Here is a 23,025-nt window from a genome sequence, read left to right as displayed (position 1 = left end):
AGTACCAACCTAAACAGAGCTCTGAGCAGCATCACCCCAATGTGGTCAGAGATATCTGGTCTGGGAAAAGACTGATAAAAGAACCAGAGAATGAGGACCAAATTTGCATCAAAGACAAAGGTTCAATAGCAAATAGGAGATTGTAGTGAGAGGGGAAATGAAGTTTCTTCATTCAATGACTGAATCTTTCAATTTCACAGAATTTGCTTCTTATCCATACAAGAGAGGTTAGCAAACAGAGATTTCTTTTCTGCAACCATTTGACGGCATGCAAATGCTGATGATCTTCTGAGCCAATCCTCCTGTGTGGTTAGCAGACAGGAAAAAACACTCTAAGGATGGAATTCATGTGAATTTTCCAGATCTCCCACTACTTCTGAAATTGTACCTTGAAGGCTTTTGGTAAATAAGAATGGCCTCCTTTTTCACCTGAGAATACCCATCGATAATCTATCTAATATTTATAGTTTTTAAGTTTTCTAATATCAGATTGGAACATTGGTAAAGAACACACAACTCATTAATCAAATCATCATTTAGCATTATGAGAAATTACTCACCATGATTATGTGCTCAGTCTCAGGACAGTGGCCATGATTTTCCTTCATTCATCCTAAGATTTTCTTTTTTCAGACACTAAAATATCAGAAGCAGCCTAAGTACATAATGGTAATATGCTAGAAATACATTGTTCTCGAGATATTCCTGTGAAATAGGAAAGCAATGTTGTATGGCTGTGCCCTCACCTGAAACATTGAACAGGTTCCTGTCCCTGCTGGGGCTGTTGGCCTGGGTTAAAGCAGTAAAAAGGAAGATTGCTACAGGGCAGTGCCCTGCTCCTCATGTCAGAGAGCCTCCAGCCATGCAGCTCCCAGAATGTCACCCCAAAGCTCTGTCCTGCCCAGTCCCACCTGCTGGATCACACCCACCCTGCCCTCTACTCTAGGTCCTTCAAGCTTTTTTCCCACATATACATTGCTCCCTCCACTCACTGGGATAACCTCTCCTGCCTCTCCTCTTTCCTTCTCTCCATTTTCTCTCTCCTTATTTTGCATCAACCTCCTTTTTCCAGGGTACCCACAGTGCTGAAGGAAAGGGATGGCTGGACCTAGAGGCCACATCTCCGTTCACAGCACAGCTGAGGCCAGGCTGCAGCACTGAAGGTGTGGATTTCAGACCATGACTGGGACAGGCAGAGTCACCTCTGGCTGTGAGCTAATGTCTTGGGGTGACTTTATGATGCTTTTATCTCCCCAATCATCTGATCAGTTGGTGTTGAATACTGAGTTCTGCAGCTTAAAAATTGGTTCCAGGAGTGAAGGGGGAGGGAAAATGTGCAGAGTTTGTTATCAGAGACTGCACTTGTTCCCCTGCATCCTTCACACAGACTGTGTTGTCTGCAGTGGGCAGCAGGAGACAGCTCTCCTTTGCTTTTGGTTAGTTTTTCTGGCTAGCTGAGGCAGAGAAGCTCCCTAGACTGTGGATGCTGGTGAGAGTCAGGGAAAATAGCAGTTTGAGTTTTCCCAAGCTAATCAAAGGAAAACAGAAGGGAAAGAATTAATAACAAAGTTTAGCATATGGTGTTGTGGACAGGAAGAGTATGTGAGGAACATGATGTTTTGGTAAAAGCATTTTTATAAGAGGTGTTGCCTTCCTTGGACCAAAAAGCTTTTTCTATCCTTGGTTCTGTGAACCAATCTAAAAAAAATGTGTCTATTCCTGCAATAAATCGCTGCTTCTGTTTTCTGGATGAAGCCTGTGTTGCTGTATTTTATCACCTCTCCCTAGTTTTACAGGCTCCTGCTGTCCTTGTCCCTTTGCTCCTCTGATTGGTGCTTTCTGATTTCCCACGGACATGTCTGAAGGCAATCAGCCCCTCTGATAAGGATCTTTGCCTGGCCCTGGCCATATCCCCATTCCAATCAGATGAAAGTAGGGGGAAAAAAGAAAAAAAGTCCAGACGAAACCAGCCCATGTGCAGGGTCCCAGGGACTCTCCCCAAAGGTCTCTGGTGGGATATGCACAAAACAGACACCCCATTGCTGTCCCTGTGCACTGTGGGTGCTCTGAACAACCCCAGATCTCTCCAGCTTTTTGAGAAGATGGTGACAAAAAGCAGAGAATGTCATGAACCACTCTCCAAGCCACAGACTGGGGTTGTGAAATCAAAAGCAGCGAATGACACGGCTGCAGGCAGGCTGAGGTTTCCTGTTTCAGCTCCACACCACATTTATAGAGGTTATCATTCTGTACCTATCTCCTCCCTGGCCACAGCAACTGGTCATCAGGACAGTGGTAGAAGATGCTGCTTCTCCTTCTGATCTCAAGTGCTTTTCTCCTGCCCTGGGCTGGGGCTGGTGAGTACACAGAGAGGGGATTTAGACAAGAACATGCAAGGGCACTGATGGACACTGAGTAGTCAATCTCAGGCAAGGTTCCAGCCTCACCTTCCTTCCTATCTCTACTCTCCTACTTTCCTCTCTCCTCTTATCTCTCAGCTCAGGCTGTGCCTGAAACCAGTGAGGCATTACAGGCACCAGAGCTGTGCCCTTTGCTGGCATTTTAGTTTTCCAGAGCCAGGGGTGGTCAGTCACCCCAGGCAGTGCTGCTTGTCTTTCTCTCCATTGCAGCAGCAATGCTCTGGACAGCCCCAGGAAGGAGAGTTGCTGGTTTCACTGGCACATGACATCAGAGGATGACCCTCTCTGTTCATGCAGCCCCAAACTTGAGAGGAAATAGCAGAATACATCAAATGAACATTTCCCATCTCTCTTCCAGGAAGGATCATTGGTGGGCAAGAAGTTGAGCCCCACTCCAGACCCTACATGGCTTTTTTAAAAATAAAAGCTTCAAATAAGACTATTCACTGTGGAGGGTTCCTGATTCGCCGAGATGCAGTGCTCTCAGCAGCTCACTGTGTGGCGAAAAGAAGGTAAGACCCTGTCTTTCTTGTGCTGGTGATTTTTCCAGTCTCACGTAGTCCCAAAGGGCCTCAGCCCTGGTCTGGGCTGAAACAGCACCATGTGTCCCTTCAGGCAGAGCAGGGATCTCTGGAGCTGATTGATCCTCTGTGAGTTGCAGGAATTGTCTGCCAGGGGCTGAGTGTCCTTGGGGACAGGAATGCTCACAGGGGTCTCCAGGGTCATGGATCCTACCATGGCTTAGAGCTACTGCTGGACAAGAGGGTCCAGTGTCTCCTCTCCCCTGTCTCCCTTTGCCATCAGCATGGGGTAGCTCCCACCTGTGTGAGTGTGGGATGAGGGATCCTGAGCTGGGCTGTGGAAGGAACCCAGGTTGCAGAGGAGAACTTGCTGAGAGCTGCTCTCTGGGGAGGTTTATCCCTGCACCAGCTCCCTCCAACCCCCTGCACTGGGGGCTGTGTTCCTGTGGCCAATGCAGCTGGAACATGTTGGTGTTTCCTGGCAGGACAGTGAACATCACTGTGATTCTGGGAGCCCACAACATCAGGGTCCAAGAACAGAGCCAGCAGAGGATCCCTGCTGCACGCTGGGTTATTCATCGCCACTATTCCCCTATTGGCTCCAAAAATGACATTGTGCTACTGAAGGTATGGCCCAGCACATCCTTCCTGCCTGAGGGATCTCCTCCTGCTCACCTCCCCAAACTTTTGAACTTGTCCCTAATCCTTGGCTGGCTCTAACCCCATGTTCTCTCTGCCTGACAGCTGAAGACAAAGGCCAAGATCAATGAGTTTGTGCAACTTATCTCCATACCCATGAGAAACGAACGTGTGGCAGCAGGAACTAAATGCAGGGTGGCTGGCTGGGGCCGGACATCTTGGACAGGACGCGGCAGTGATGTGATGATGGAGGTGCAGCTGAAGGTGCAAAATGATGAACCATGTAAGCAGCTATTCAGTAACTACAAGCGTCTGTCCATGATGTGCGTTGGTGATCAAAACAGTGAAAAGTCAACTTACCGTGTAAGTGTTGTTTTTGGGCTGCAGGCTTGGGAGGAGGGTGGGATTGGAAATTCAGCTGGGTTCTTGGGTTAATGTAAAAGGACACCAAAGTGAATCAGGACCTTCAGAAAGATGAGCTGAAGCTCTGAAGCTGATGTGCTCCCTGAATTGGAGTGCATTTTCCTAACTATCAACATTATTTGCTTTTTTTACGTACTTGGAGTGGTTCTACCCAGCCTAGCCAGTGCTTTGGTTTGTAAATTCTTTGTTACATCCTTGTTAAGATGGCTTAGACATTTCCCCATGTCTAAAATAGGTTTATCTTCTTTTTCCAGCTTTTGAATCTCAAAGAGCCTCCAGGCCTGAATTTTTTCATGGGTGGGCTTAGAGGAGTAGTGGGGCAGCTACAAACCCTGTAGAGCAGGAGGAGGGGGAGTTGGTTGGAACAGGAGGTTGTTCACATGGAGGGAGGGAAAAGAAAACTTGTTCCTTAAGGCAGGGAGAGCATGTCTAATCCCTCTCACTTCTTTTATGACACAGGGTGATTCTGGTGGCCCATTAGTCTGCAATCAGAAGGCTTATGGCATTGTTTCTCGAGGACGTAGAGGCAGACTGTTCCCTAAGGTATTCACCAGAATCTCGTATTTTGAGCCCTGGATAGATGAGCAGCTGAGGAAGTTTGCACTCCAAGAGCTGCCTGGCTCTCCATCCCCTGACTAAAATGCTCAGTGCCCCTTCTCCACAATGCATCAAACACCTGCTGGTGCTCAGAAGCTCCCAGGGGCAGCTGAACTGGGCTCAGAGAAGCCCCCATGGTGCAGGCACAGGCTTTTGCAGTAAGGAGAGTGTCCGTGGCAAAGTGAAAATGCAGGTCCCAAGTACACACAGCTTCCCATTGTTCCCTTTCTGCCACTGCTGCTGCAGCTCTGCTTTCTGGCCATCAATAAAGGCACGTTCAAACTTGCTGGTGTCTGCAGCCTTCTTGGGAACTGGATGGAAACCCTGAGTGTGAGAATGAGGAGATGACATTCCTTGGGAGAAGCTGAGTGAGACTGTGGGTGGGACAGTGCAGTACAGGTGTCAGTCCCCAAATGCTGCTAATGCTCCCCTTAGCCTCCATCAACCTCTTGCAGTCAAGCCAGCAGGTTGATCCAAGAGCCTGTACAGAACATTTATCCAGCCTGTCAGGAGCAGAGGCATCTCCACATGCAAGGGGAGATCATGTGGTGTAAGAGCTGAAATGAGGGATGTGGGACTTTAGACTGGCTTTTAAAAATTCTGTTTATTGTATTCAGATGATTCAGCAATTCACGGGTTGTGGGTGACAAGAGCCAGCCCACAGCCAGTCAGCCTCAGCTGTAGGTTCGTCTGAAGCCAACTCTAATTCTGGTTACAGTGCATTATGTACTTTTCATTGTAGAACGTCTTAATATGTGACAACTAATCAATTCTTTTACTATTACCTATAGCCTATCATAACTACTAACATTACTATATGCATGTTCATATTTTCCAATCACAAAAAGTTAGTATGTTACAGTTTTAAGCTAGAAGTTGTTTTTCAGTATTTTTGCCGTGGAAAATTCTGAGACTTTTTCTCTACTTCCAACATGGGATTTTTGTTTGCTTTTGAAATCTTTTTGCTTGGTAAAACATTTTCTGCTGGAAGCGGATTTATCCTTTGGTCTGAGCTATAAAAACCCCTTCCAACTGCCTTGCTAACATACCCTTTGGCTTCTGTCTGGGTGTGACTTGGGTTTTGTCAATTTTAATATGTTTAATTTCTTTTAGAGATAGGATTTAGGAGTAAAGACCACACAGGCTTAAAACTTAAAAAGGTACAATAAGAAATTTATTAATAACACAAAAAGAATTCAGAATAAGATTCCTAGATTATTCCCTCCTCCCATTTCCTTCATTCCACATTCTTTAACAACAACATACAGAGAACACTTCAGTCAGTTATCCACCCAAATAATCATTTCAGTTCACTTAAGAGAGAAAAGTCCCTTTTTTAGTTATTGCCTAGGGGGTATCTTCACCTTCACAGTCTCCATCCACCCGGGACCTACAGAACCATGAATTTTCCTCTCATTTACACAGTCCTTCCAGAGCCGTGTTATGGGTTATGATTCACACATGGGGTACTACTTTTAAAGGCAGGCTGGTGCAAAAACAAAAATTCTCTCCATCTCCTTCTCTATCAAATGTCTCTGTTCATATTCCAGTCCCAAAACAGAGAGCTCAATTTTTCTATGGCAAAAAGTCTTCTTCTCAAGCATCCAAACCTCCCCAAGTATATTTCACAGTTTAAAGGAATTTTAGTGAAGTCACAATCCCCTCATAGCCTCACAAAAAAAAGTTTTCAGCTACTTATCAGTTGCATCTTTTCAGTCTCTTCCCATCAGGAACTTTATCTTCATTCTGCTACTTCTGTGGACACCATGCTTTATTCCTTCTCATTCAGGAGAGCTCAGGAGATCGAGTATCTTATCCAGGCATAAAGAAGTTAAAATTGTATCCAGATCGTGAAGAAGCCACGCGGGCAGTTGGAGGCCTCTTCCATCAGAATGTGGAAGGGAGGGGGGAAGGAAAAGCCTTTGGTGCTCCCTGATTCCCCCGTTCGGCCATGCCACGTGGAGAGTCGAGCCCGGGTTACGTGGGGCTGCCTGGAGACATTTGGTCGGGGGGTGGCCCGGACCATGCGGCCGGGCCGGGCCCCTCACCAAGCCGGGACCGGGGTCCTGAGCTAGACATTCGCAGAGCTGGGGCCGGGGTCCCGAGCTGGACCCCCGCAGAGCCGGGGCCGGGGTGCTGAGCCAGACCCCCACAGAGCCGGGATGCCAAGCCAGGCCGGAGCCCCACCCGGGAACCCCCGCACCTCTGGAGGCCGGAAGCCGAAGGAGAGGGCAGTTAACTTGATCCACTGTGATTTGTGAAAGCGAAACAACCCTCCATTGGTTTCCCAAGCTGTCCGTCACCGAATCAGCTCTCTGATTGGTGCCAGCAGCTCACAGGGGAAGCTCCCAGAGACGGGAGAGTCCCTCCCACTCCCCACCCTCATGGAACTTTCCCTGAGGCGAATCCACCTCTCTGCCCCAGCACGTGAAATCAACACAGCTTCTTAGTTATCCAGTACGACTGGCAGAGCAATTCTTTTCTTCTATATCAAAACTTGCTTTCATTTCTATTTCTTCTTCAGATTCGACATTCAAAAATCTTTCTGCTATACATACATATCTGTGAGACCTTCCTGGCAGATCCCTGTCCATCCTAACCATGTGAGTTTCTAGAACCAACTTGAAATCCACTTAAGATGCTTAGACAGACTAACGACCAGCCTGTTTACACCCTGTCTCCCTTTCAATTTCCTTGAACCTCAGATAAAGCATTTTCTTTACAACTGTAAAATGCCTGTGGGTTGAACTGGAAACTTTCTCCCACTGGATCAGCTGATCAGACCTGACTAGGCCAGGAGGCGCCCTTGTGGTGATGGGATAGAAAATGTCAAATATGGCTGAGGCAAAAGCAGCACTGCAGAGATAAGCCTGATCCGTTGAGGCAGGAAGAGTTGCATTACATTTAGGCTTTTTTTCTTTTTATCAATTTTCTAAGAAGACATAGAATGTACCCTCAGCAAGTTTGCTGATGATGCAAAACAGGAGGGAGTGGGTGATACACCAGAAAGCTGTTCTGTCATTCAGTGGGACATTGACATGCCAGAGAGCTGGGTAGAGAGAAACCTGAAGAGGTCCAACACAGACAGGTGCAGGGTCCTGCACTGTGGGAAGAATAACCCCAAACACTAGGTTGGGGGCTGATCTACCAGAGAGCAGCCCTACAGAGAAGGACCTGGGGGTTTTGGTGGGTGGAAGTTGACCATGAGCTGGCAGTGTGACCTTGGGGCCGGGAGAGCCAAAGGGATCCTGAGGTTCATCAGGAAGAGTGTGGCCAGCAGGTCAAGGAGGGAATTGTGCCCCCATACTCAGCTCTGCTGAGGCACACTTGGGCTGCTGTGTCCAGCTCAGAACAGGAAAGAAAAGGAGCTACTGGATAGGGTCCAGAAGAGGCCACAAAATATTTAGGGACTGGAGCACCTCTGATGAGGAAAGACTATGGGAGCTGGGCCTGTTCAGTCTGGGAAGGGAAGAATGAGAGGGAATCTCATAAATGCATTTAAATATCAGAGTTGGGTGTCAGGAGGATGGGGGCATGTCCCAAGGACCAAGGGATGCCCACAATCTGGCACATGCCCCCCTACACTTTCCATCCAGGCATATGCCACATTGGCTTTGAACTGCCATCCCATAAAAGCCCTTTCCACCCAAATTCTACCTCCTAATATCCCTCTCTAGGTGCAGCACTTTCTTCTCTTTCATGCAGTCAATGTGTACCATGATGCCTCAAGATTTTACCTCAAAACAATTTTGAATTGGTATTTCAAACAGTAATGCTATAAAATAACATTTTCCACCATATATACAAAAACTACATCCCCTTTGGTCTTAAGGTACAGTGGTTTCATGCCAATTTCGTTTAGACTGTCTTCAGTAGGAAATAAATACCTTCTTTAACCTCATCATGGGTTCATTACCATTTCTATATGTTTGTGAACCTAATCCAAATCTTGGAATAATATGCTCCAACAAAATTTTGAGCTGTCTCCCAAGCCGCAGGAAATGCTTCTACCCACTGAGTCAGTTGATCTCCTATAACCAGCAGATATTTCCACCTGCTAATTCTGGGTAATTTGGTGAAATCAGCTCGGATCTTTTCAAACGGCCTATGGGCTGTTGGACGGCCTCTAGAGGCAGGACTCCTCAACATCTTTTTGTTTTGTTCACCTTCTGACATGTGAGACATCCTTGAGTAGTTTGTTTCCAAACTTCAAATATTCCTATACACCCATAAAATTTTAAAAAGTGTTCACAAAGTGCCCTTGTTTCCCAGGGAGTCCTTCTGTGTAGATTGCTTAGGATCTGTCGAGTTAAAGGTTTTGGTATTAGTTTCCTGCCATTGGCAGAATCCATTTTCCTTCTTTCAGGGTTGCCCCTAGCTTCTTTACAGCTTCTACGTGTGCTAAGGAAAGTTATGGTGTTTCATTTTGTGCTTCTGCCTCCTGAAAAGTCATAATTACACTGTTGTTTTCCCCTAGGACAGCTTTTTTTGCTTCATCATCAGTCATCGTCAGTTGTTTCCTCTTGTTTTAATATCTCTGTGTTTGTGGTTGCTTGTGTTTCCTTGACCGCTACCTTTAGAATAGTGGCTTTTATTTTATGTGTTTTTCCTTATCTCTTCTAACATATACCTTTTGTGATTCCCTTAACAACTCCTGAAGCCCCCTATCCTGCCAATCTTCCAATTTTTCCAGCTTCTTCCTGATGCCCCACCAAGACTTAGTTACAAATTGTGTTTTCAAAAGGACCTGTCCTGCTGCTCTATCGGGGTCTATGCCTGAGTATAATTCCATATGGTTTTTAGTCTCTCTAGCCATTCTGCAGGAGACTCATCCTTCATTTGGTGCTCACCCAGAACTTTCCCTATATTTGGTCCCCTGGGCACTGCTCCCCAAATTCCTTGGATAATCATCCACCTGAAATCCCTCATATTCTGCCTATGTTCTAGCTCCTGATTGTTCCAATTTGGATCTGCCACAGGCTATTTCTGATTTCCCTGTTCTGGCCCCTGATGATCTCTATTGTAAACAAGATTCTTAAAATTGCCGGCAATTTTTCCTCCTGGTTATGAGATTCATACAGATTTAAAGTCTGACAAATCCAATCTTCAAATGATTCAAATTCTGGCCAATATAAAATGTCTGCATGTATATATTTCTTTGTCCATTCAAATATACAATAATGGATCATTTTCTGCCTGCTTTTTCCTCTTTGGGATTCCCTTGTATCCCAGTATTGTAACATGATCCAAGTGGACTGTCCTGAGGAATACTGCTCCCCTTCTGGGAACCTTCCTCTTGGTTGTTTCCAGGCATACCGGGGTTATCGTGAATTTTTCTCATAGTTCGCAGCCTCGGGGTCGGAGCTTTTACTCTTCCTCTGACCCATCTCTGTGTGCAACAGACTAAGAAATCTCCTTTATCTTAGTCTCCCTTGTTCTCCCTTGCTCGTTTTGTGTTTCAACTCTCTCACTTAATATTGCTCTATTACACTATTTCATCTCTTGCCAACTACTTATCTCCCTCCTATTTCCCTAATTTCCCTTCTAAATCTATCGTCCCTAGCTTTCTTTCTGGCCACTTCTCACAAACCCTTTTAATCACATACTAAATTTTCCATCTGTTGCCCCTCCAGAAGATAATTCAACCAAATTTGGTCACTCCTCTCCTAAATCACCCCCTCGAGCATCAGTCATGTCTCTTCTCATTAAAGACTTTTCCTGTGAGTTTTCGGGTTGAGATCTTCCCTCCCAGTCCCTCCCAGGGTTTTTACTTGTTCTCCCCTTTTGCTTCCCTCCTTTCTTGGCTGGTCTCCTCGTGGAGATACGGAACCGCAGTACTGGGAGGGCCGCACTCACTTCGGCTATCCAGCTGTTTCAGATATTCCTCACTCACACAGACAAGCACACAACTGCGCACCTTACCCAACCCCCTGGTACTTACACAATCCCTTTTCCTACGCTGTTCTTATGCACAAGACGTCTTATTGGCACTTTACCTTTTGCTGGCACTCCTCAGGGAGCCTTCTTTTTGAGCATATCCTATTGCTAGCTTCTTTTGCTTATGCTTTTTTTTAATTTGGAACTCCTTCTACAAGAAACTCTGATCTAGCCTTGGCACCACCTTAACAGCTGGTGGGGAGCTCCTTCCCTAATCTAGCCTCTCTTCCCTTGAACTGGAATTCTTGGGTTTCGGCACCAAATTGTTGTGAATGATGTTCTATTTGTCCAATTTATCAAACAACAAGATTAATTTTAATTGAAATCTGGTTTTATATGGACACTGCTAGAAGCCTAGGAAAATTCCAGTCAGAGTTCTTTCCCAGGCTCTGAGTTCTCCTAGTTCTAGCTCAGATTCTTTCCCAGGTTGTGACCGTTCTCAGCTCCAGCCAGGATTCTTTCCCAGGATGATAGTTTTATCAGAGATAGAAAGGAATTAATAATATAAATTAGCACCTGGTGTTGACCGTGAGACAGCGGGCGAAGTACGTGACATGGGATGTTTCTCCTGTTCCCCAATGAGTTACTGTCCACTCTTAGTTTTGCAAACTGTCCTATAAATAAGGATCGGGTTTTCAATAAAGTACCTTGTTTTTCCCAAGAAGGTGTGTGTTGCTTTTATTTGCTTTCCCTAGTGTGATAGCAACTGTTTAATAGTAACAATTGTAGATAAATGAATACAATCAAAATATATACTTGATACATATATTGAAGTATTTACAAAATTTGGCAGTGAGTAATTTAGTATAATTGCGGTTCGTATGAAGCATAAGCAAAACTGACGGGGGGTACATAGAGGTGTCTGCCTGTATCGAATAATCAAGCTAAAAATCTCACTCATATACTGTTTGCTAATATGTATAATTACAGAATTTTCTGGAAATTGCCTCTGTCACGGTTTGACTTGAGTTTGCCAATTTTAATATATCCAATTTCTTTTAGAGATAGCATTTAGGAGCAAAACCAAGGCAGGCTTAAAACTTAAAAGCATATAAGAAATCATTTATTAGTAACACACACACAAAGAAAAAAATTCATAATAATATTTCCGGATTATTCCCTCCTCCCCACTCCCTCATCTTCCACATATCTTAACAGCAACATACTGAGAACACTTCAGTCAGTTATCTACTTAAATAATCATTTCAGTTTGCTCTAGAGAGAAAAGTTCCTTTTCTTGCGTTTAGGCATACGGAGTGCCTTCACTTTCATAATCTGCATTTGCCCGGAGAAAAAACTGCAAACTATGAACTTCCTCTCATCCCCACAGTTCCATCCAGAGCTGTGTTATGGATTATGCTGCACACATGGGGTATTACTTTTAAAGACAAGGTGCAGAAAGACAAAATTCTCTTCATTTCTTTTCCTATTAAATGTCTCTGTCCATATTTCCAGTCCCAAAACAGAGAGCCCCATTCCTCGAGGCAAAAGATCCTTTTCTCAAGCACTTTAACCTCCCCAAGTATTTTTCAGAGTTTAAAGGAACGTCAGTGTAGTCACAGTCCCCTCATAGCCCACAGAAAAAGGTTTTCAGCTACTTATCAGTGGCATCTCTTCAATCTCTTCCTATCTGGAAAACTTAGCTTTCATTTCACTGACTTCAGTAGACTCCTTGCTTCATTCTTCTCATTCAGGGGAGCTCAGGGGAGATTTAGAGTCTTATCCAGGCATTAGAAGGGTTAAAATTGCATCCAGAAAGTGAAGAAGCTGGGCCAGACCATGCTGGAAAAACTCTGGGCTACATGGAAAAGGCTGGACAAAAACTCTAAAGCTCAGCTGCACCTCTTCACGCCACGTGGGCAGCTGGAGGCCTCTCAGAACAGGGGGAAGGGAGAGCCTCAGTGGCTCTCCCACCCCCACTACCTGGCCCCCAGCCCGGCCAGGCCGCATGGAGAAGGGGGCCAGGCTGAGCCAAGCTGAGCCTGGGGCCGACCGAGGCCCTGCTGAGCACGGCCTCGGGCCCCGCTGAGCCAAGACGAGCTTGTCAGGGTCCACACCACATGCAGAGTCCTGATAGGTTCTTTTAGGGATCTCAAAGCGCAAAAGACACAGCAGGGGACAAAACCAGTGTACTTTTGCAAAAGATGCACTTTTATTTAGTGCTAACAAAATGCGATAGAGGGACGGAGAGAGAGAGAGAGAGACAGAGACAGAGAGAGAGGGATTGGGATTATAGCTACCAGCCGGGCAGACAATCCTCATGGAACCAGCCAATAGATGTCCGTTGCCGTCCGGGGAGATCTCGGGGGTCTTTAGTTTGAGCATGTCTATTATACTCTTTTTCCAAGGCGTCGGGCGACTGGCCAAACAGGTGAGGACTTTCATGGACGCTTTGGGTTCCGTGGGGGGAACAAACCCACAACAAGCCCAAGCGAGTCCTTGTCGATGAAACAAACACAGGGCGCTCCATTTCTGACCAGTTCATTGTTCTCGCACCTGTGGGAGCCTTGTCGACTAAACACAGTTCAGTGCACCGTGACTATCCGTAAACCAGTCTCTGAGAAACCAGTCCTGGTCCAAGGGCACCACCTGCGAACAACGGCTTGGCATTCCTCCCATCCCTGGCCAGCGCCTTTAAACTGCAGTTTGAGGGGTCTTCTTAGGCCTCAGGCGAGGGTCGTTGGGCAGAGCAAACGAGAGGCTTTCAGATGGACTCTTACACCACCCCGTGACCAACGAGCGTCGCTGAGGAACTCCAGCAGTGTGATGTTGTGACGATGTAGCATCTTCAGGACCCGTCATTGGTAGCATATCCCGGAAAGTAGGGACAGAAAAATTAGGGATCAGTGAGAGAGAGGGAAAGAGGAAAGGAAAAGGAAAGAAATAAACACAAAGATAATCACAACAAATTGATTGAAAAACAATTTTAACAAATTGAAAAACAAATTTTCAAACAAATCACAATCATAAAACAATCAAAATTAATACAAATCAATAAAATAACCTTCAAACAATTATTAAAGCAAATCAATCAATAAAATAACTTCCAAATAATATTAAAGGAAATCAATATTGATTATAGTATGTTTAACAAAATTGATTAAAACAATTGTTTTTGTAAAACCATTTAAAAAAAACTTAACATTATTTAAACTAATAGTACCAATCACAACAAACACAAAAATTTGAATGATTTTTTAAAATCCACTGCTACATTTTTTACAAACACTAAATTACAAGCAGTTCTAAAGCATGCACACCCCTTGCTCATATACTCCAATAGCATTTCAGGATAACTTTCAGTTACAGGCATTCTGATCTATGTCTAAGCAAATATCTTGAGCTCTGATTGCATTACTTTTACAGATAAACGCTTGTTGTTCCCAAATTAATAGTTTGTTACTTTTCACCAATTTGACAGGCCCATTCTCTATGCTCAAAAGGATAGAGAATAGCTCTGTCATGATTTAGCCCTAATGCAATGAGAGGGAATATTGAATGTACTGAAGCATTACATATGGTCAGTGCAAAGGCTGTGGCTGTGCTTATGCTGGGGTAGTAGTTTCACCAGGATTGGAATTCCTTTTCCTCCACTTCTCATATAATTAAGGCAGCAACTGACTGCATCCACAATTGAACTTGGATACAGCAGAGAGCTAAAGAAATGTTAGCCAATTTATTCATTAATACTTCTAAATCAATACTATTCAAAATTCCCAATCTTGTTCCCACAACACCGGTTATGTCTCTTGTTTGTTTCTTGAAAGGATCCTCCTGGTCTTGCATTGGCAATTTGACTTGTTTAAAAGACCATGCTGATTTAAACAATATTTGTTTTTGGCTAGTTTACCATATTACCTAAGATCCAATTTTAAAGATTTTCAGGCTCAGTATAACCGGTGGTTGGGTAGTAGGTGTTATAACATTAACATCAAGTTCCCCTCAGTATTTTATATTGTTTTTACCACACATAATTTCATAGGAAAATTGTACAACAGTTCAATTCTGATTTTGAATCTTCACAAAATATAACACAGCTGTAAGGTCCTGTGCTGTAACTGTATACAGGTTTGATGAGGGATTCAGCAATTAAACTTCATGTTCCATGGTATTATTCTGTGAAAAGTAAACACAACAGAATCTGCCACAAAGAGGCAGGAGGTTAAAATGATGGAACTATTCAGCATCTAATGCAGATTGGAATTCTGTTAACTTCCCAATAATTTGCTGCCAAAAAGGGAGCCACTCTGTACCTCCTTTAAACACAGGATAAGAATCAGTGTAGTTGCAGACAAAGGAGGCACTCCGTGCTTCAAGCTGGAAAACATTCCAAATAACCATCAGCAACCCAACCCAAGAGCCACCCCATCCCCCAGCAATAATTTGTTCAGCAGAAACATTAGTGAACAAAGATTGTTTGGGGGAGAGAGCAGAGGCTACTTTAATTACCGAGGCAGGTTTGTCATAGCTGCTACCCAAGCTCTCAGTTTCTGTTATTGCCAGATTTTTTACAGTTCCTTCTGTTACTGAGAATTTCTGGGCCACCCCGTCAGGGGGGGCAGTCCCAGTAGTGGCTGTCTTCAAAAACTTCACTTCCTGAGAAGGTGTTTGCATTTTCTCTGAGGCAATTTGCAAGTTAGGGCTTTCCAAATGGGAGATTATTTTTTGTTGGGTATTCCCCACTACTTCTATTTCATTTCTTCCCTCAAGGGTATCACCAATATATTGATAAACAGCCCCATTGTCAGGTTTGGGTTTTTGGATTGGCCATACAGGGGAGTTTTGCAAGTCCTGTATAACCAGTTTGAGCCCTTCTTTGGCACCAGAGGAAAGAGGGCATTGTTTTACATTTACAGGTAATTGCATAGGTGATTTATAGCCAGCAGTGAATTTTATTTCATGTATAATTTGCAAGCAAGCAGCTTTTTGAATGTTTTCTAGGAGTTGGTCGGGAGTACCAACTAAAGCTACAAGGTCTCCCCTTTCCAAAGGGTTAAGCCCTGCTGCCCAATAAACTGCACGCTGAGTTGGGGACCATAAGTTACGTTTGACTTCTGTTGTTAAGAAAGTCCCATGTCCCCAGTACCCACTAGCTGCTTCTTCTGATAATTTAGTAGCAGTGTACAGGATTTTTGTAGTGGTTATTTGTGGGTCAAAATTCTCATCATTGATAAAACTGTATTCTGTTTTAACCAAAGGTCTCAAGCTAGGGCAGCAATATTCCCTACTATTTTTCATCAGAGTCAGTTCTTTTTGAGGATATAATAGATTAATTTCCTTTTCTTCTGTTTCTTTTGGTAAATCAGTGTGTTTTAAAGTGTTGGTGTGTTCTTGTCTTAGGGCAGCTCTTAAAGAATGATTCTCATCTCTTAAAGAATGAATCTCATCTCTCAAAACACGATTGTCATTCCTTTCTTCATCTAATTGTTTTTGCAAAATTTCCACTAAATTTTGTAGGGAGTCAATAATTGCTCTTTCTTCACTTCTTCGAGTAAAGCGAGTTTCTATAGCTGCTGTAAGACAGGCCCCCAAAACTGAGCAGAGAATGGTCTTATTTTTGCCCAGTTTGAATTTTGTTTCATGTTGCAAAGAATGTATTCTATCAATCACATTTTCTAAATTAAACCAGTTACTGTATGCCCAATCTTCTCCCCCTTGGGAGGGTCTGGCTTTGTACTTAGCTAGCAAAGCATAAAAAGCATTTTTATCTTCTTCAGACATTTTTACGAAGGGACTAAAACCACTCTCAGGGAGGCACACTTAAAATTACACAAAAAGCACAGCTAAAACTGTGTTTCCCTTCTCATCCCTGGAGCGGGTGAAGAGACCACACTACTTGGGAGGTACTACCTTAGTTACAAAACAGCTTGTCTCTTCGCAATCCCAAGTAGTCAAAAACAACAACAACAATCACCCAGCCTTTGGCTGAGGACAACCCCTTTCTTCCCTGCCTGGGTTAGGGGTCTAAAACAAGAAAACACCCAGCCTTTAGCTGAGGGCAATCCCCTTTCTTCCCTGCCTGGGTTAGGGGATCAAAAACTGCCTGGGAGGTTCTGTCCTCAACTACAACAAGCAGCTTAACAACACATATACAACAAAAACACAAGTCCCATCTTTTGCACAGTTGAGATCCTTTACAAAAAATTCTCCAATAACTGAAATGGAGTTGATTATCTACCTGGGTCTGTGTGCAGATTGTGGGAAGAACCCAATACCACCTCCCTTGCTTTCCAACACTGTTCAGTCCTCACGGTACTGACAGGCTGGGTGCGGCTGAAATGGCACAGGTCTTCCCCTGGTACAAAGTGCACAGAAAACCCCCAACTCCTCCAGTATCAGGGAATCCTGCCGACTACGCCAATTAAATGTCAGGGTCCACACCACATGCAGAGTCCTGATAGGTTCTTTTAGGGATCTCAAAGCGCAAAAGACACAACAGGGGACAAAACCAGTTTACTTTTGCAAAAGATGCACTTTTATTTAGTGCCAACAAAATGCGATAGAGGGACGGAGAGAGAGAGAGAGAGACAGAGAGAGAGAAAAGGGGTTGGGATTAAAGCTACCAGCCGGGCAGACGATCCTCGTGGAACCAGCCAATAGATGTCTGTTGCCGTCCGGGGAGATCTCAGGGTTCTTTAGTTTGAGAGTATCTTTTATACTCTTTTTCCAAGGCGTCGGGCGACTGGCCAAACAGGTGAGGACTTTCATGGACGCTTTGGGTTCCGTGGGGGGAACAAACCCACAACAAGCCCAAGTGAGTCCTTGTCGATGAAACAAACACAGGGCACTCCATCTCTGACCAGTTCATTGTTCTCGCACCTGTGGGAGCCTTGTCGACTAAACACAGTTCAGTGCACCGTGACTATCCGTAAACCAGTCTCTGAGAAACCAGTCCTGGTCCGATGGGCACCACCTGCGAGCAATGGCTTGGCGTTCCTCCCATCCCTGGCCTGCGCCTTTAAACTGCAGTTTGAGGGGTCTGCTTATGCCTCAGGCGAGGGTCGTTGGGCAGAACAAACGAGAGGCTTTTAGACGGACTCTCACACCTGCCCAGTCCCACCTGCAGGATCACACCCACCCTGCCCTCTACTCTAGGTCCTTCAAGCTTTTTTCCCACATATACATTCCTCCCTCCACTCGCTGGGATAACCTCTCCTGCCTCTCCTCTTTCCTTGTCCCCATTTTCTCTCTCCTTATTTTGCATCAACCTCCTTTCTCCAGGGTACCCACAGTGCTGAAGGAAAGGGATGGCTGGACCTAGAGGCCACACCTCTGTTCACAGCACAGCTGAGGCCAGGCTGCAGCACTGAAGGTGTGGATTACAGAAACGATTCAGACAGGCAGAGTCACCTCTGGCTGTGAGCCAATGTCTTGGGGTGACTTTATGATGGTTTTATCTCCCCAATCATCTGATCAGTTGGTGTTGAATACTGAGTTCTGCAGCTTAAAAATTGGTTCCAGGAGTGAAGGGGGAGGGAAAATGTGCAGAGTTTGTTATCAGAGACTGCACTTGTTCCCCTGCATCCTTCACACAGACTGTGTTGTCTGCAGTGGGCAGCAGGAGACAGCTCTCCTTTGCTTTTGGTTAGTTTTTCTGACTAGCTGAGGCAGAGAAGCTCCCTAGACTGTGGATGCTGGTGAGAGTCAGGGAAAACAGCAGTTTGAGTTTTCCCAAGCTAATCAAAGGAAAACAGAAGGGAAAGAATTAATAACAAAGTTTAGCATATGGTGTTGTGGACAGGAAGAGTATGTGAGGAACATGATGTTTTGGTAAAAGCATTTTTACAAGAGGTGTTGCCTTCCTTGGACCAAAGAGCTTGTTCTATCCTTGGTTCTGTGAACCAATCTATAAAAAAAATTGTGTCTATTCCTGCAATAAATTGCTTCTTCTGCTTTCTGGATGAATCCTGTGTTGCTGTATTTTATCACCTCTCCCTAGTTTTACAGGCTCCTGCTGTCCTTGTGCCTTTGCTCCACTGATTGGTGCTTTCTGATTTCCCACGGACATGTCTGAAGGCAATCAGCCCCTCTTTGCCTGGCCCTGGCCATATCCCCATTCCAATCAGATGAAAGTAGGAGGAAAAAATAAAAAAAGAAAAAAAGTCCAGACGAAACCAGCCCATGTGCAGGGTCCCAGGGACTCTCCCCAAAGGTCTCTGATGGGATATGCACAAAAAAGACAACCCATTGCTGTCCCTGTGCACTGTGGGTGCTCTGAACAAGCCCAGATCTCTCCAGCTTTTTGAGAAGATGGTGACAAAAAGCAGAGAATGTCATGAACCACTCTCCAAGCCACAGACTGGGATTGTGAAATCAAAAGCAGCGAATGACATGGCTGCTGGCAGGCTGAGGTTTCCTGTTTCAGCTCCACACCACATTTATAGAGCTTATCATTCTGTACCTGTCTCATGCTGTGCCATACCAACTGGTCATCAGGACAGTGGTAGAAGATGCTGCTTCTTCTTCTGATCTCAAGTGCTTTTCTCCTGCCCTGGGCTGGGGCCGGTGAGTACACAGGGAGGGGATTTAGACAAGAACATTCAAGGGCACTGATGGACACTGAGCAGTCAATCTCAGGCAAAGTTTCTGTCTTGCATTCTCTCCTATCTCTGCTCTCCTACTTTCCTCTCTCTTCTTATCTCTCAGCTCAGGCTGTGCCTGAAACCAGTGAGGCATTACAGGCACCAGAGCTGTGCCCTTTGCTGGCATTTTAGTTATCCAGAGCCAGGGGTGGTCAGTCACCCCAGGCAGTGCTGCTTGTCTTTCTCTCCATTGCACCAGCAATGCTCTGGACAGCCCCAGGAAGGAGAGTTGCTGGTTTCACTGGCACATGACATCAGAGGATGACCCTCTCTGTTCATGCAGCCCCAAACTTGAGAGGAAACAGCAGAATACATCATATGAACATTTCCCATCTCTCTTCCAGGAAGGATCATTGGTGGGCAGGAAGCTGAGGCCCACTCCAGACCTTACATGGCTTTTTTAAAAATAAAAGCTTCAAATAAGACTAGTCGCTGTGGAGGGTTCCTGATTCGCCCAGATGCAGTGCTCTCAGCAGCTCACTGTGTGGATAAAGAAGGGTAAGACCCTGTCTTTCTTGTGCAGGTGATTTTTCCAGTCTCCCATGGTCCCAAAGGGCCTCAGCCCTGGTCTGGGCTGAAACAGCACCCTGTGTCCCTTCAGCCAGAGCTGATTGATCCTCTGTGAGTTGCAGGAATTGTCTGCCAGGGGCTGAGTGTCCTTGGGGACAGGAATGCTCACAGTGGTCTCCAGGGTCATGGATCCTACCATGGCTTAGAGCTACTGCTGGACAAGAGGGTCCAGTGTTTCCCCTCCCTTGTCTCCCTTTGCCATCAGCATGGGGCTGTTCCCACCTGTGTGAGTGTGGGGTGAGGGATCCTGAGCTGGGCTGTGGAAGGAACCCAGGTTGCAGAGGAGAACTTGCTGAGAGCTGCTCTCTGGGGAGGTTTATCCCTGAACCAGCTCCCTCCAATCCCCTGCACTGGGAGCTGTGTTCCTGTGGCCAATGCAGCTGGAACATGTTGGTGTTTCCTGGCAGGATAGTGAACATCACTGTGATTCTGGGAGCCCACAACATCAGGGTCCAAGAACAGAGCCAGCAGAGGATCCCTGCTGCACGCTGGGTCATCCATCCCAAATATTCCCCTGTTGGCTGCATAAATGACATTGTGCTGCTGAAGGTATGGCCCAGCACATCCTTCCTGCCTGAGGGATCTCCTCCTGCTCACCTCCCCAAACCTCTGACCTTGTCCCTAATCCTTGGTTGGCTCTAACCCCGTGTTCTCTCTGCCTGACAGCTGAAGACAAAGGCCAAGATCAATGAGTTTGTGCAACTTATCTCCATACCCATGAGAAACGAACGTGTGGCAGCAGGCACTAAATGCAGGGTGGCTGGCTGGGGCCGGACATCTTGGACAGGACGCGGCAGTGATGTGATGATGGAGGTGCAGCTGAAGGTGCAAAATGATGAACCATGTAAGCAGCTATTCCGTAACTACAAGCGTCTGTCCATGATGTGCGTTGGTGATCAAAACAGTGAAAAGTCAACTTACAAAGTAAGTGTTCTTTTTGGGCTGCAGGCTTGGGAGGAGGGTGGGATTGGACAGTCAGCTGGATTCTCGGGTTAAGGTAAAAGGGCACCAAAATGAATCAGGATCTTCAGAAAGATGAGCTGAAGCTCTGAAGCTGATGTGCTCCCTGAATTGGAGTGCATTTTCCTAACTATCAACATTATTTGCTTTTTTTACGTACTTGGAGTGGTTCTACCCAGCTTAGCCACTGCTTTGGTTTGTAAATTCTTTGTTACATCCTTGTTAAGATGGCTTAGACATTTCCCCATGTCTAAAATAGGTTTATCTTCTTTTTCCAGCTTTTGAATCTCAAAGAGCCACCAGGCCTGAATTTTTTCATGGGTGGGCTTAGAGGAGTAGTGGGGCAGCTGCAAACCCTGCAGAGCAGGAGGAGGGGGAGTTGGTTGGAACAGGAGGTTGTTCACATGGAGGGAGGGAAAAGAAAACTTGTTCCTTAAGGCAGGGAGAGCATGTCTGACCCCTCTCACTCCTTTCATGACACAGGGTGATTCTGGTGGCCCATTAGTCTGCAATCAGAAGGCTTATGGCATTGTTTCTCGAGGATATAGAGGCAAACTGTTCCCTGAGGTATTCACCAGAGTCTCGTATTTTGAGCCCTGGATAGATGAGCAGCTGAGGAAGTTTGCACTCCAGGAGCTGCCTGGCTCTCCATCCTCTGAATAAAATGCTCAGTGCCCCTTCTCCACAATGCATCAAACACCTGCTGGTGCTCAGAAGCTCCCAGGGGCAGCTGAACTGGGCTCAGAGAAGCCCCCATGGTGCAGGCACAGGCTTTTGCAGTAAGGAGAGTCTCCATGGCAAAGTGAAAATGCAGGTCCCAAGTACACACAGCTTCCCATTGTTCCCTTTCTGCCACTGCTGCTGCAGCTCTGCTTTCTGGCCATCAATAAAGGCACGTTCAATCTTGCTGGTGTCTGCAGCCTTCTTGGGAACTGGATGCAAACCCTGAGTGTGAGAATGAGGATCTGACATTCCTTGGGAGAAGCTGAGTGACACTCTGGGTGGGACAGTGCAGTACAGGTGTCAGTCCCCAAATGCTGCTAATGCTCCCCTTGCCTCCATCAACCTCTTGCAGTCAAGCCAGCAGGTTGATCCAAGCGCCTGTACAGAACATTTATCCAGCCTGTCAGGAGCAGAGTGCCCTGGTTTAGACCAATTAGGGGAAGAATCTCCAAAAAGAGCCCCCTAAGAAACAACTCCCCAAACTCCTCCCCCCACCGGGTTCGGGAAGAATTTCCTCAGAGGAAAAGTGGAAAAAACTTGTTTATTTAGCAAACACACAGGAAAAAAAAAAAAAAACAACACTCCCCAACACAAGAAAGAAAAACCAGCCACGGGTGATGCAGAAAAAACTTCACCCATCCGAGTGGATTTACAGGCTCGGAACGTCTCCAGCTCTGGGGAGGCAGAAACGCGTATTTCTTGTCACAAACAGACGTCTGGGGATTTCTTGATGTCCAGGTGGTATTCCTAGCTAATAAGTAAAAATAAAGCGAAGTGAAAAAGAGAGGGGGTGGGGGAAAAGCGAGCAAGCAGCAGAGCAACTACTAAGCCGAAAGCCGAGCAGAGCAGCCGGGGGCAGAGTGAGGGGGGGGGCTTGCCAGCAGGAGCAGTGGCTCGCCCATGGGGGAGGGACGCTGCCTGGGTAGACAAAACAAACCCTCCAGGCATGAGCAACACACGATTTGGGGATACAGAGCACTGCAACATCATCCCAGGACACAGGCTCAGCTGTGGGTTCGTCTGAAGCCAACTCTAATTGTGGTTACAATGCATTATGTACTTGACAATGCAGAGCATCTTAAGACATAACAACCAATCAGTACTTTTACTATTACCTATAGTCTATCATAACTACTATCATTATCATATTCATGTAAATATTTTCCAATCACAAAAAGTTAGTATGCTACACTTTAAGCTCGAAGATGTGTTTTAGGTTTTTTTGTAGTTTTTTCAGTTTTGTAGTTTTTCAACTTGCAACATGGCATTTTTATTTTCTCGTGAAATCCTTTTGCTTGATAACAACAATTTCTGTTGGAAGTGGATTTATCCTTTGCTCTGAGCTATAAAAACCCCTTCCAAATCCCTTGCTAACATACCCTTTGCCTTCTGAGTTATCCAGCAAGACTGGCAGAGCAATTCTATTCTTCTATATCAAAATTTGCTTTCATTTCTATTTCTTCTTCAGATTCGACATTCAAAAATCTTTCTGCTATACATACATATCTGTGAGACCTTCCTGGCAGATCCCTGTCCATCCCAACCATGTGGCTTTCTAGAACCAACTTGAAACACACTTAGGATGCTTAGACAGACTAACGACCAGGCTGTTTACACTCTGTCTCCCCTTCAATGTCCTTGAACCTCAGATAA

General features: G+C 45.5%; 1 protein-coding gene across 3 annotated transcripts; it reads left to right on the top strand.

The window, feature by feature from the left end:
- Positions 1-2,218: 2,218 nt before the first annotated feature.
- LOC130264164 (cathepsin G-like) lies at positions 2,219-21,538 on the top strand. Of its 3 annotated transcripts, none has more exons than XM_056512185.1 (5): positions 2,219-2,357; positions 19,464-19,617; positions 20,097-20,238; positions 20,356-20,613; positions 21,133-21,538. In XM_056512185.1, exons 1-5 carry the CDS (start codon positions 2,303-2,305, stop codon positions 21,310-21,312), a joined length of 789 nt encoding a protein of 262 aa, XP_056368160.1. In that variant the 5' UTR covers positions 2,219-2,302; the 3' UTR covers positions 21,313-21,538. The 3 variants fall into 3 exon arrangements, with proteins under 3 accessions (XP_056368160.1, XP_056368158.1, XP_056368159.1); XM_056512183.1 differs by lacking the exons at positions 19,464-19,617; positions 20,097-20,238; positions 20,356-20,613; positions 21,133-21,538 and adding exons at positions 2,779-2,932; positions 3,427-3,568; positions 3,686-3,943; positions 4,463-4,886 and having other exon boundaries at positions 2,224-2,357; XM_056512184.1 differs by lacking the exon at positions 2,219-2,357 and adding an exon at positions 18,960-19,042.
- The last annotated feature ends 1,487 nt before the right edge of the window (positions 21,539-23,025 follow it).

The sequence above is a fragment of the Oenanthe melanoleuca genome, chromosome 27 (assembly GCF_029582105.1).
Source record: "Oenanthe melanoleuca isolate GR-GAL-2019-014 chromosome 27, OMel1.0, whole genome shotgun sequence".
Taxonomy (NCBI): domain Eukaryota; kingdom Metazoa; phylum Chordata; class Aves; order Passeriformes; family Muscicapidae; genus Oenanthe; species Oenanthe melanoleuca.
Note: the sequence above shows the minus strand (reverse complement) of the source record. Positions and strands in the feature narration are given on the sequence as shown.

Bases quoted from the DNA above. Each gene is read 5' to 3' on its own strand.
- LOC130264164 (XM_056512185.1), top strand. From the start codon at position 2,303: ATGCTGCTTCTCCTTCTGATCTCAAGTGCTTTTCTCCTGCCCTGGGCT. The intron at 2,358-19,463 runs GTGAGTACACAG...TCTCTCTTCCAG, and splicing joins CCTGCCCTGGGCTGGGGCTG to GAAGGATCATTGGTGGGCAG. The intron at 20,239-20,355 runs GTATGGCCCAGC...TCTGCCTGACAG, and splicing joins ATGACATTGTGCTGCTGAAG to CTGAAGACAAAGGCCAAGAT.